The 13,282-nt window shown below is 43.5% G+C and overlaps 1 protein-coding gene across 1 annotated transcript; it reads right to left on the bottom strand.

The window, feature by feature from the left end:
- Positions 1–1,773: 1,773 nt before the first annotated feature.
- On the bottom strand, positions 1,774–11,026 carry SLC25A29 (solute carrier family 25 member 29). Its single transcript, XM_066188806.1, has 4 exons — positions 10,961–11,026; positions 9,331–9,374; positions 4,780–4,863; positions 1,774–4,141 (listed from the first exon to the last, which is right to left on the bottom strand). The coding sequence occupies exons 1-4, from the start codon at positions 10,992–10,994 to the stop codon at positions 3,398–3,400; spliced, it is 906 nt and encodes a 301-aa protein (XP_066044903.1). The 5' UTR covers positions 10,995–11,026; the 3' UTR covers positions 1,774–3,397.
- Between the last annotated feature and the right edge of the window lie 2,256 nt (positions 11,027–13,282).

Genomic DNA, 13,282 nt, shown 5'->3' on the forward strand with positions numbered 1-13,282 from the left:
CTGTCATGGTCAGGGACACTTTTCACTAGACCAGGATGTTCAGACCGCCATCCAGCCTGGCCTTGGACACTCCCAGGGGTGGGGCACCCACAGCTTCTCTAGGCAACCTATGCCAGGGCCTCAGCACTCTCACAGTGAAGAATTTCTTCCTAATACCCAATCTCAACCTCCTCTCTTTCAGCTAAAGGCCATTACTCCTTGTTCTATCACTGCAGATCTGCAGAGAAAGACAGGCAGAGAGGACAAAAAAAGAATTGCCATGTTACAGACCTGATAATTTCACACTGGTTGTTCTACTATAGTAACTTAGTCAAGGGTACTTTTTTCCCCCTCGTCTTAATTGGATGTGTTTGTGGCTGTAACTTTTAAAACAGGCATGACTCATCTAGTTTAACAAAGAACAGGGCAGAGGGACTTGATAGTTTCATTTTCAGTGATTTTTACCTTCTTAATCCCTTGTTATTTGGGAATTTCTTGCTGATGGTGTGGAAATGAGGATCTGGGAAGGCAGGACTTAGTTCTGTCTGAATTGGCTCACATCTCAAATATCTATCAGAAAAGAACTGTATCATGATTTAACAGGCTAAGGCTATTGTCTAGCTTGATTTGTTAGAAGTCACAAGGATTTCAAGCAAATGACATCAGACTAGGCTGAAAGCTGGCTTTAGCCTCTTCGAAGGCTTGTTGAGTAACATCCAGTGTCTGCTACTGATTATTTAAGTTCCAGATGGATGAATTTCTGGACAAAATGCTTCAGTAAGCACTGCAAGTAAAACATTGTATAGCCCTTTTCTGTTTTAATGATATTAGTCTTCTAAGGAGACACTATTTGCTTATTCCAGGTATTTGTTTCCGTTCCGCAGTTCAGTGTTGAACATAGGTGTTTTTCCTGCTGAGAGCACAAAAAGTACTTGGCTGGAATTGACCCTGGTCATGTGGAGAGGTGGTGGCCTTACTGTTTTCTGATCCAGGAAACTGATGCTTGACAGGGTTTGTGTCAGCCATGTGTATCTACTCTTTAAGAAGATGGATTAGTACCTGAAATAACCTCTGAAGAGGAGGACATGGAACTACTGAAGTGAGTCCAGAGGAGGGACACAAAGGTGGTCAGAGGGTTGGATCACCTCTCCCTTGAAGACAGGCTGAGAGAATTGGGACTGTTCATCCTGGAGAGAAGAAGGCTCTGGGGACACCTCCCAGTACCTAAAGGGGATTTACTGGGAATGTGGAGAAGGACTTTCTACAAGGGCATGGAGTTATAAGGGGTAACAGTTTTAAAAAAGCAGGTAGGTCATTATTAGGTATTAGGGAGAAATTCTGACACTGTGAGGGTGGTGAGGTGCTGGAACATGTTGCCCAGAGAGGTTAGGGATGCCTGGTACTTGATTCTGATGTGACCCTGTAGGGCCCCAAGACTTGTCTTCCAGAGTTGTGCAGCCTTGGTGCTCATCAGCACAGATTAAACCAAATAAATGCAGAATAGGAAGCGTCTAAGCATAAGGGCAGCTCTTTGGCTGTAGAAGCAGGATTGCTCTTTCAGTAGAGGAAAGGTCAGTTAGAAGAAGTGAGGTCAGGCAACTTCCTTTCTTTGTTCCAGTGATGGGGCCTAAGCCAGAGCAAGACCCTGCCCTTCCCAGTGGTGCACAGAGGGCAGATACAGAGCAAGTTTTCCTGGGCAAAAACCAGAAAGTCCATCATCATGTAAGCTCGATTTAACACAAAGAAGCATCTGAGTAAAACATTAAAAAAAAAAACAACTTCAAAGAACCAAAGGCAATTTTAAAAAAAAAATTTATTCCCTCAATATATATATACAAGATTTAACATACTCCTGTACAAAGGTGTAAATGGTCTTTGCTGTGATTTGTTGTGCATATGCAGCTTAATAGACAGATTTAATATTCAATTTGAATCTCAGTGCAAGTAGGCACTAAAACATCCACCATACCTTCAAGGTATAAAAAGACATACCAATTTTACAGGTTTCTCCAGCATATTTTGTTACAGTGCAAAATGCTATGAAGTAACACTTCTTTAGAAAATTCATATAAATTAAACACATATTGCACTTGTCCCAACCAAAAGTGTAACAAGTTGTACTTATTGAACTAGTTTGATATGTTTTAAAACATTGCTTATACACATACAGTCCTTCCTCCTGGCTATTTGTGCCAAATATGTGTAGCTTTTAGCTCAAATCTTAAATAACTTTTCGTAGCTCTTTGGCTAGTTCAATTCTTCCTGAACAGACTGGTAAAAAAAAAAAAAAAAATTACAGCAGATTAATGTAACAAGAAAATTCTCTAAAACCCTTTTCCAGTCTTCTTTCCAGTAGCACTGTAACTAAATACATAAAAATCAGTATTGTTTAAATTCATAATGCAAGTGTATTGAACAGCAACCATTTCAGACACTTACACCCGTATTTTCTGGAAAGGTATGAAACCTCCAATCCTAAATATGTATTTCTAAGATACTTCAAGCTGCTAAGCTAACATTGCACCCACAAACATTTTGTGCAATACCACAGGCAGGACTTTGACTTCTGTACATCACTGGCTGCTATGGGGCAAGTTGAGAGAAGTGGTGCAAAGTTGTATTAACTTCAGAGAACAAAGTCCACTGGGCTCAACTACTCTATGCAATCTGTGCACCCACCAAAGGAGAAACAGGTGAGGGCAAACAACACCAGTTTTACTAGATTTGAGTTCCCCTAAATCCTTACAAGCCTTGAGATTTAAAGGAACAAGTGCATTTGAGTGCAGATGCTAACTCTGTGCTTAAGATATTTATTCAAAGCTGAAAGGTCAGGCAGTAACTTAGGTACAAATTTTTCTTTTTTCTTTTTTTTACAAATCAGTATGAACAAAGTTGCTACTAAAACCATTCACATATAAAAGCAAAGGAAAAATAAAACACAGGACTAGCTGAATGCTAGTTCATGTCTTTACAGTTCAGGGTTTACCTGCAAAATGTCTCCACCATGAAACTTCTTCCCCCTTCTTCATCTTAGAGGAGTACACTTCCTCCTGCCACATACAAAATGAGTATTTCTTTCATGGGAATATTTCTGCATTCAACTCAACTCGGTCATTCAGAACCTGAGTGAAAGAAAACTCAATTTCTGGTGCTAGAACACTCTCCAGAGATTCTTCTGGAGCCACAACAGCAATTTTCTAAAGGCAGGTCCCCCTCTCACTTGAATACTACTAGATATGGAGTCCTGAATAAGGCAAGATGCTGTTCATACAAGTAGCGAGATGAAATCCTAATTTGATACATTTAGGAATTCTTTATACCAATAGCATAAATCTACACTACTTGTGTGGGTCAAGTGTTCGTCTTTCACAAAACCCAACCAGCCGGGCTTTGGATAAGGAGAACAAAGAGAGAAGGTTTACAAACTGGACGGCTGATGGATTACAGGACCTGGCTCACATTCAGGTAGGTTGTCTTCTGATTTCATGTACATTAGGAACACAGTGACAGTAGCAAAGGTAGCTGCATTGACGGGAAAAGCCCGGAGAAGTGTGGAAGTGAGACCTCTGGTGAACACCCTCCAGCCCTCCTCGTGGTAGCTCTTGCGGATGCAGTCCAGGATGCCGTTGTACTGTGTGACACCCCCGACGCCATCGGCCTGGAGCCGGGACTTGATCACATCCATGGGATAGGTTGAGAGCCACGACACGATTCCCGACATCCCTCCAGAAAACAGCAGTTTGGGAATAACGTAACTGTCTTCAGCTTCACAGCCCAGGTACCGAGTCATGCAGTCATAGGTCAGGAAGTAAAAGCCAAAGCTTGGAGTTTCTCTTATGAAGGTAGAGACCATGCCCCTATTGATACCCCTCAGCCCTTCCTTTTGATAGATTTTGATCAAACAGTCCAGAGAATTTTTGTAGTTCTTCGTTTTTAGTTTATATTCTCCTGTTCCTTGAAGCTGCATCCTTGTCTTTGCCAGCTCCATGGGACAGCAGATGACACACTGGATAGCCCCTGCTGCTGACCCTGCAAGGAACTGGTTCAGAGGAGTGTCTTTGCCCAGAGCACGGAGGGTGTTTCCTTGCACGCCAAACACCAGCGCGTTAATGAACGTAAGTCCCATCATTGGTGACCCAATGCCTTTGTAGAGTCCAAAAGCCTAATGGAAGAAGGGAGGAAAAACCCTTTTTAACAGTGGTGTGGATAACTTCCTCACACTGCAGCACACAGCCTTTCTGGCTCTCCCCTGTACCACAGCTTTTTAACAGTGGCCACATCAGGACCACCTTGTTTTGTAATGAGGATTTCCTCTCTGCCTATGACACAAGCATCTAAGCAATTTAGAAGTACAAAAATATAGTTGGACACATCCAGAAAATAATCTTACTCCACCCAGAGAAAAGTTTTCTGGCAAATTTTCTAATTTTTCTTTTTAAATAGCTTACTTAAAGCCTGAAGCCAACTTTTTAACAATGGTCCTAAAGTTTCAGCAGCATAAACACCTCACCAATTTCTTCACTCATTGTTTAGATTCTCAGAAAACTAGTTGTTTAAATAACTTCTTATTTTATTTAAAAAGTTAACCTCAAAATACCATCTTCTGACTTAGTGATCTTCTTCACAAAGTTTCTGGCAAATTTCTGACTGCAGTGTCTGTCCTACAGTCAGGTGAGGTTCAGAGTGTGCTATATCTCTTCATCTTCAACATTTGTCAGCTTTTAAACAGCTTTCCCACCCTCCTGAGCCAAAATATACAAAGATTTAAAAAAATACACAAAGCAATTATTTTGTACTTACAGATTCTTGCTTTATGATGGACTGAAAGCAATGGAAAGTCCCACGGTAGAGAGGTTTCTCTACATTTTGAACTTGCAGACGAACCTATAAAAAGTTGTGTGAGATACCAATTTGTACATCAGGAACAGCCTACAGGGTAAGCTACTGTCTTGTACCTATGTGGAGATTTGCTACAGCAATGCATATGCAAGAGCACAGGCTGGACACTGGAATGCCATATGTGGCACAACAATTTGAAAAATCTTGTTTAAGTGTTTTAAATTAAGTTTGGGGGTAGAAACATGAGGGGAAGAGGATCGATAACTTCTTGTGACTGTTAGCAAACCAGTAAGTGGAAGGGTACATTGACATCTAGAATTTCAAACAGATGCTTTCCAGTACAGGCTACAATAAGGACTTTCTTTAGCTGCCAAGAATACTTCTGTTCACACTAAGGAATACCTGTGCAAACCTGAGACAATTTAATAAAAAAATTACTTGCAAGTCAAGCATGAGATTAGAATAGTTTTAAAGGGATGGAAACTTTCAACAATACCCATAGTGTTTCTAAATGCCAGATTTGGGCCCGTTCATTGAGATCTGGGTTTTTTTTTCTCAGAGGGTAGCTGGGCAGTGACTCTTAAGATGTCTGTCTTTGCATAAATGAAGGAGTAAAAAGCCATGTGGCGTTTTAAATTTTAGTCTGTTTTAGTTTTTTAGCCTGCTGAAAGCAAGTGTTTCGTGAGGGTGTAGCTGCTTCAAACCTTTAAACGTTAGCAATCAATTAACTTTTCCAAAAATGAAACAGTATGTTCTGCTGGAGAGATAAATGCTACCTTAACTGGTGGTCTTAGGAGATCCCTGTTCTGGATGCTTTTTAACTTATAATGGAAAATTCCAATTCTGTTTTTTCATGCTTATTTGCACTCTGCACACTTTAAAAGAGTCTCAGTTCTAGCTCAGGCAAAGCTCTACACTCAGCAATGAACTCAGTAAGTTGATTTCACTGGATTGATAAAGTTATAAATCTGTGTTTGGTCTCCCACATGGAGGGCTGCAATGTTCTTCAGAAAAGATGCTTATCAACCATGTAATGCTGCTGCTGCTGCAACTCCAGGGCAAAAAACTTCAGTCTCTTATTCTGAGCAAAAGAAAAAAAATTTACATCTATATGAAAGATTCCTGAATTAATTTTTTTTTTCATGGTTGCCAAAAGTAATAAAAAACACCACCAGAGCAATGAAAGACCTGCAATGTGTGTGTCTAGAAAACGATTTATGGAGGTGGTTTGTCAGAATCCTATATTCAGGTCAGCTTTCTTCAAAGCAAAAAGAAATTGACCGTTCTAGTATTTTTCCTACAACATGTTATTTTATGCTTTGTAAATCAGAACTTGAGTTTTCAGTGTCATTTTAGTATATTCATCAGTGTATGCTAGCCATAATGGGAGGCTGAGATCACCTTGGGCCTTGCAACATCTCAGCACTAAAAGCAGGCTTACAGTAGGATTCAAAGAAAGCAAATCCTTTGTCACTTCAAGTGACTTTTGGGGGTAGACAGACTTTCAAAACTGTTAAAGCAGCAGGTCCACAAGCAAAGGCAAATCTTAACAATTGCACAAACAAATGTTTTACTCCATTTAGAATTTACTGTTTCAAACCATGTCTGTGACTTCCACACATATGGGCTTTGGGGGATTTGCAGCTTAGAAACCTTCTTACTTTGTCTTTGCTTGTGTTTAATAGTTTAGAATTAGTCATATCTATGGGCTGAATTTCCTAGTGGCATACAGCTCCCTCTATTTTTGTCTAAATAATTTGTGAAATATTAACCAATTAAGCCTTGCTGTAGGGTAGAATACTTAGAGTCCTGACTGTCCAAGAATGAAAAACCTCTTTCTCTTGAACACAATGCTGGTCACATAAGGGTACTCACATTAGCAACTGCCATGTATGGCAATGAGTGCACATCAAACTCGCATTTTCATGCATGTTAGTGCCATATTCAACAAGCTCCTTAGTGTGTACAACTGTAGGAAAGATGAACCTTGTGCAAAGTTCATCCACCTGTTCCATTCATTGCCCAGTATTCTAGCTTCCTTCTTAGTGGAAAACACTGTTACTAAGGTTTTAGGTCCAATAATAACACCTAGTAATTTCACATCACTAAACACTTGCATAAAGGCACTCAAGACTAAATAAAAAAACGCAAACCACTACATCCTTAAAATAGTCCAAGCATTCAATAACGTGGGAAATCAGTGTCTTCAGAAGTATTTGAGCAATGAAAACATCATCCAAGAATATGTAGTAGATAAGACTTCAACAGCAGTGTGCCTGAGATTCATTTTTAGAGGCACTGTGTGTGGGAATACAAACAGCCAGAAATGCAGAAAGAAGGTTCAGAATAAAACTACATTAAAAAAAGGGATATTTAAACCCCGCTCCCTCCATGCCATAGCTGTAGAAGAGGGACACATCAGTTTAAAATTAAAAAGGGAAAAAGCTTCATAAGTCTTTCAGTTCTTTACTTGAACTAATACATTTGGGAATAAATTAAGACTGAGAGAAACAGAAGTGTTCACCTGGGCTATACTTACTAGGTAACTCTCCCGTGATGAGGCTTATCTGTCATCTACAACAAAGTAACACTTTTGCTGTTAATGAAGACAGCCCCTAGCTCAGAAAGTAAAGGCAGTTAAAAGCAAAAAAGCAATTTTATACATTACATCAACAAACCAGGGATAAAGAGTTTGCCAGTTCTGAGATCAGCTCAGGTGCAGATTTTGCAGGGTGACTTCAGGGGCTCAAAGCCTCCCTGTGTGGCCCACCACCCCCTCCCCGCTCTGTGAAACATGAGCACCAGCCAAAAAAAAAAAGAAGAGCTTATATGCCAAGAGAGAAGTAAAACTTTGGCTTATCTAAGCAGCTTTCCCATTGTTCAGTTATATTAAAAATGCACAGTCTAAGGTGACCACCAGCTAGCCCTTTAAACACTGCAGAACAATAAAAAGTTAATTCTTAACACATATACACACATAAGTTATGCAATATCTTTTTTTTCTTAAAGGGTGGTTAGTTTTTCCACATACAGTGGTGACTATGCCCGCTAATAATACAAACATTAGTATTTGCTCTAACAAAATAAACACCTACAATACCTTCTAAAGGATATGAAAATACCATGTGTTATGCTGGATTTCATTAAAAATTAGAAACAAATTATTTGCTCTATTGTAAAGCAAAATGTTTTTTTTCCAAAGTTGATATATTTACTTTGCAATGATACAGCTGCTGAAACCAGCGTGGGAGCCCCAGTTTTTACAGTTAAATGTTTAGTGTCATGCAATAGAAGCTGTGCCACTTTAAAAAAAAAATCAACTAAAAAACTCACACATGGTTACCTTTAGTCTGAGCATAGAATTTTAGCACTTTTACTGGATTCAGTGAAATGACTGATCACCTTCAGTTAAGCATGTAAAACTTGGCAGGATGGGAGAGAAAGAGACAGCTGGCCCTGAACCATCATAATAAAAATTGTGCGAGTCTGGCTGATGCCATTCCTGAAAATATATTCTAGAATTCAGCTGAATTATTTAACTGTCAAATTTGCCACATTCTGAACAACACAAAGACAGATTTTACTGTTTGAGCAGCTTGCAGGGAGGATCAATATCCACTAACTTGGGAATTCTGTATTGAATTAACCGTGTTCTGGAATACAGACTATGGTGGGGTCCTTGGTAACACTATCAGCCCACAGCCTTTGCATATCTAAATTCAGCAAGGTAAAGGTATTCCAAATATAGACCTACTACGTGGCAGGCTGTCTGCTGCAGTCAAGTGCAGGGAATACACTGATATCCCATCTTCTATTCTCCAGTGTTAGACTTTGGATAAGGCTGCCAAAAGGTGACTCAAATTGTCATTCCGTTTGAAAGATGGGCTTGGACTCCTGAGAGCCCTGGCTGAGGGACCCTCCAAGAGATCTCAAATTTTGTATTTATAGTAGCTGAAGTATATGTAACACACTCAACTAACCATGAGAAATCCAATTTTAACTTTGAAAGTTATAAAATATATAATTATACTTGGAGGAAACAGCCCCCAGACAAGCTCCATACTTGGATTTTTATTGACTTCCATCTAGTGCTACAAATTAAGGAGTAATAGCAGAGTTTGAGGGGAAAACAAAACACCAATCTTTCAACCTACTAACAAAGTAGGTTTGAGTTACAAATGCAGGGAAGAGGCAGTTTTAGCAGTTAGTGTTGAACAGCTGCAGAGAAGCAAGCTTGGAACAAAATTTAGTTCGATGCGGAGTTTTATTTCCAAATACCACATTGTTACTGCACTGAACTTTAAGTTTAAGGTCAAGGTTTATGTTACTAGGTTTTCACTTCTGGAGAGCTGGAGATTGAAGAATCTAAAACAGTAGTTGTGGAGGCTGGTTCCAAGCCCTCCCACGCAGATTTACACTCCTACAGTGTGGGGATTTTTTTTTTTCCTCTGCCACTCTTTGGAGAAACTAAGTTTTCTACTTAGAGGCAAATACATTTCATAATCAACCCACCTTAACAGTGTCAAAGGGGTGTCCCACCAGCACACCAGCAGCGCCTGAAATAAAACAAATGTCGTGGTTATGACTCTGAAGTTTCTTCCTGGGTCTGGGGTTACAGTAGCCCAAGCAGGACCACCAGCCTGAGGTGCAAGTGCACAACATTGCTGGCAAACCAGTTAAAGAGCATCCTACCAAGTCAGAGATAAGAGATCTACAATTCAGTCCTTCAGGCCAGCACCAGGTGCCTTCATGCTTCTCAGGAAGCCTCTGAGCCCCAGGCAGGGGTTGAGCTGTGTGACTCCAAACTGTGTCACACCATATGGAATGTGCAGCCATGGCTCCTGGCCTCAGCTCAAGGCAAGTCCAGTGGGCAGCAAATGCTGGTTTCCTCTAAAGCACAATATTTCATGTGCGTATCACTCTGTGCAGGCACAGAAAACATGTAAACATCTTTAAATGCAGCAGAACATTCCTGCTCTCCGCCTAACGTGACAGCAGCACCTGCAGAGGGACCACGCATTACTAAAACCCTTTGCTTTATTCTAGCATCAAAGGACTTTTTAGAAGTCACACGCAGGCCTGTTAGTTACACCAGTCTGAACACAGGCATTTTGCACACACAGGCTGAAGCAATGAACCCTCTGTGTGAGCCGGCAATCCTTTAATGACCGCGGACAACAGCGACAACTCCAAGCGCACCTTCCTTCCCACGTTTGTGGAAGGATCGCTGCCCTCCCTCTCCCGGGGAAGCTGTGGCAGCAGCAGGGTGCCTGCTCCACGGTGGTGCAGTCCAGGTTGTTTAAGGCCAGCACGGCAGCGACACAGCCCAAGACAGAAAAACAGCAACGTGCACCGTGCTCGGCACGGGAAGGCCAGCGCCACAGCTGACCCCGAGGGAACCCTGGCGAGGCTAGGAGCACTGGGATGAGAGAGACGCTGAAAAAGGAATTTTAAAACATGCTTGCCAGCTTGGAAAGAAAAACGGCAAGCGCAAATACCCGAAAAGACGCGAGAATAAGTCTCCGGAACACAATTTAATAACTGCTAAATATAGCAGGCGGCAGGCCGGCCGCAGATGCGCGGGGAAGCGCAGGACGCGTTCTCTCCATCTTAAAGCTGCCCAGGGTCGCTGCGCTCAGGCCGGGGTTCCCGACCTCGCCGCTGCCCCTGCGCCCCCCCCCAGGCCCCCGTCCCCATCCCCGGCTCCTTCCAGCCCGCTGGGGCAGCCCCCGGCCGCGGAGGGGTCGGTGCGCAGCCCCGGCCACGGGAACCCCGAGAGCTGTCCCCGCCCGGGCTGGGCCCCGCTGCAGCGGGGGCCGCTCTCATCGCCCCCGGCACCATCCTCCGCTCCCAAAATAACAGCGCCGCGCCCAGCCCTCCCCGCCGCCCTGCCTCCCTTTCTTCCGCATTTTAAAAACATTTCCTTCTACTCCTCTTCTTTATTTCCTACCTTTATACATTCCTCCCCATGCTCCCCTTTTCCACCTTTCTTTTTTCTGCTGGCTTTTAAAATTATTACTACCATTATTATTATTTTCCTCCTACCCCCTTCTCCCAATCTTTACTTCACCCTTTTCTCTTCCCCTACCCCACCATTTTTTTAATGATTTTTTTTGCCCCCCCTGCAGACCCCGAGACTCACCGCCAACGCATCCCGCCAGGAAATCCAGAGCCATGCCGGCAGCGTGCGCTCCGCGCTCCGGGCTCTGCCGCTGCGCCCCCAGCGCCCAGCCCTTTCTAGCCGGCAGCGGGCCCGGGCCGCGCCTCCGGGGGCGGGGGCCAAGGGACAACGCCCCCCGGGCCGCCCCCAGCCACTGGCGGCCCCGCGGGGGCGGCTCCCGGCCAGGGACGGGACGGAGATGCGGCTGCCGGGATTGGGGAGTGCCCCTTCGGCAGTTCCCGACACCCCCCCCCCTTCAGCCTGTCACTTCTTTCTCTGCAACAGCAGCATAATGAACCAGAAGTAAAGGCTGAAGAAAAAAAAAAAAATATGGGAGGCTGGGGAGGTGGTGGTTGAAGGGTGGAGGGGGCAGAGCATCCCTCTTGTGGGGCATCAGTAGCAGCTCAGTTGTTTTGAATGGTTCAGGGAGGGTGTCCTTGAGGGGGTGTTGGTTCCTGGAAGAGGCATCCTTGAGTGCTTGTGGTTGGAAAGGCTGAGGAGCTGATATCATGAGGACTTTGGAGAGGGTGCCTCCTTTTAATGGGTAAAATGCCCGTCAGAGCTGTTAGGAGGAAAGGCTGAGGGAGTCAGGGCTGTTCAGCCTGGAGAAGAGAAAGCTCCAGGGAGAGCTTCACAGAACAGCTCGGGTTGGAAGGGACCACAGTGGGTCATCTTGTCCAACATTCCTGCTTAAGCAGGGTCATCCCAGAGCACATGGCACAGGATTGCATCCAGATGGTTGTTGAATGCCATCACAAAACGAAACTCCAGACCGTTTCTGGGAAATCTGTTCCAGTCTGCAATCACTGCACAGTAAAGGACTTCTTCATGTTCAGGTAGAACTTCCTGTGCGTTGATTTCTGCCCATTGTCTCTTGCCCAGCACCACCAATAAGAGCCTGGGTTCATCCTCTTGACACCCTCCCTTCAGATACTCATAGACATTGACTGGGTTTGGTTTCCTCTCAAGGCTGAACAGGCCCAGCTCCCTCAGCCTTTCCTCATAAGAGACATGCTCCAGTTCCTTGATCAACTTTGTTGCCCTCTGCTGACTCACTCCATGTCCCTCTTGTACTGAGCAGCCCAGAACAGGACACAGCACTCCAGATGTGCCTCACCAGGGCTGAGTAGAAGGGCAGGATGACCCCCCTCAATCTGCTGGCAATGCTCAGGAACATGTTGCCGGAGAAACTGTGAATGCCCCATCCCTGGAAATGTTCAAGGCCAAATTAAATGGTGCCTCAAGCCATCAGTTCTAGTGAGAGGTGTCCCTGCCCATGGCAGAGGGGTTGGAACTGGATGGTTTTTGAGGTCCTATCTGACCCAAACCAATCTGTGATTCTGTAACCACACTCTGCCCCAGAATATTGTCCCAGAGATGGGAGGAAAGGTTGCACCAGCAGATAGGGGCTTTGTGCTAAATGCTGACCCCGTGGCACAATGGGAAGTTTGGGAATGGAGCCCTATCTTTGATGGTCAAAGCCACAAACAAGTAGCCTGCTGCCCATGGGGCTTTGCCGAGCCCTGGATCTCAGTCTTACACAACACTGTTGCACTTCACCCTGCACAAGTTGCCTCTCCCTTCCTGCAGGCTTTTCTTGTCCTGCATTAATTCTGCTTTCCTGCTAACATTGCCTGGCTTCAGGGTGCCCTGATGCCAGAGCCTTTAAATGGGAAACTCAAACTGTTGACAGTTGCAAAAGGGAGCCCTGTTTAAGCTGCTCGTTATTTCTGCAGGCAATGTCTGAGAAAGGGGAACACCAGAGCCCTAGAACAATAAGTAGCCTATTCCAGCTTTGCTTAGAGTAACACAATCTTCTTCAGGACTTGCACAGTCTAAATTGCTTTTAGAGGGTAAATTCCAGAAGTAGAATGGAAAAGTAGATGGGTGGATTTTTATCTCCTTTTTTTTTTTTTATTTTAATAATTGCTTTCCATGGTATAGCAGTTGTTTTTTAGGTGTAGCAGCTCCATAAAAGGTCAATACAATCTTGCAGTGGAAGCACATTAAAAATTAATCCAGCTTTCACCTTATGTGCAAAGAAAGCACCCAGACAAATGAACAAAGACAAGCATGCTTTCAAAGAGGTCTGAAACTACTACTAGAGGACAAAAGCAGAGAACCTGTCCCAGATTTAGCAGCTTTTGGACCATCATTACAATTAATAAGTAGACAAGATGTAAATGCAAAACATTCAATGAATCGCTGACATTACCCATATGTTCCAATCCAATGCTCATTTGGGTTCCTTCTCATCTCTAAAAAACATCAAATTGAATCAAGCACCAAGGCGTCTCTAGGATG

Source organism: Chamaea fasciata, unplaced genomic scaffold (assembly GCF_029207755.1).
Source record: "Chamaea fasciata isolate MVZ Bird 193981 ecotype frontalis unplaced genomic scaffold, bChaFas1.0.hap1 SCAF_7, whole genome shotgun sequence".
NCBI classification, from domain to species: domain Eukaryota; kingdom Metazoa; phylum Chordata; class Aves; order Passeriformes; family Sylviidae; genus Chamaea; species Chamaea fasciata.

What these genes read in the sequence shown, in the direction of transcription:
- SLC25A29 (XM_066188806.1), bottom strand. Translation starts at nt 10,994, where the DNA reads ATGGCTCTGGATTTCCTGGCGGGATGCGTTGGCG. An exon ending in CCTGGCGGGATGCGTTGGCG is followed by an intron (nt 9,375 to 10,960) that starts GTGAGTCTCGGG and finishes GTTTTATTTCAG; the next exon opens with GCGCTGCTGGTGTGCTGGTG. An exon ending in ACCCCTTTGACACTGTTAAG is followed by an intron (nt 4,864 to 9,330) that starts GTGGGTTGATTA and finishes AACTTTTTATAG; the next exon opens with GTTCGTCTGCAAGTTCAAAA.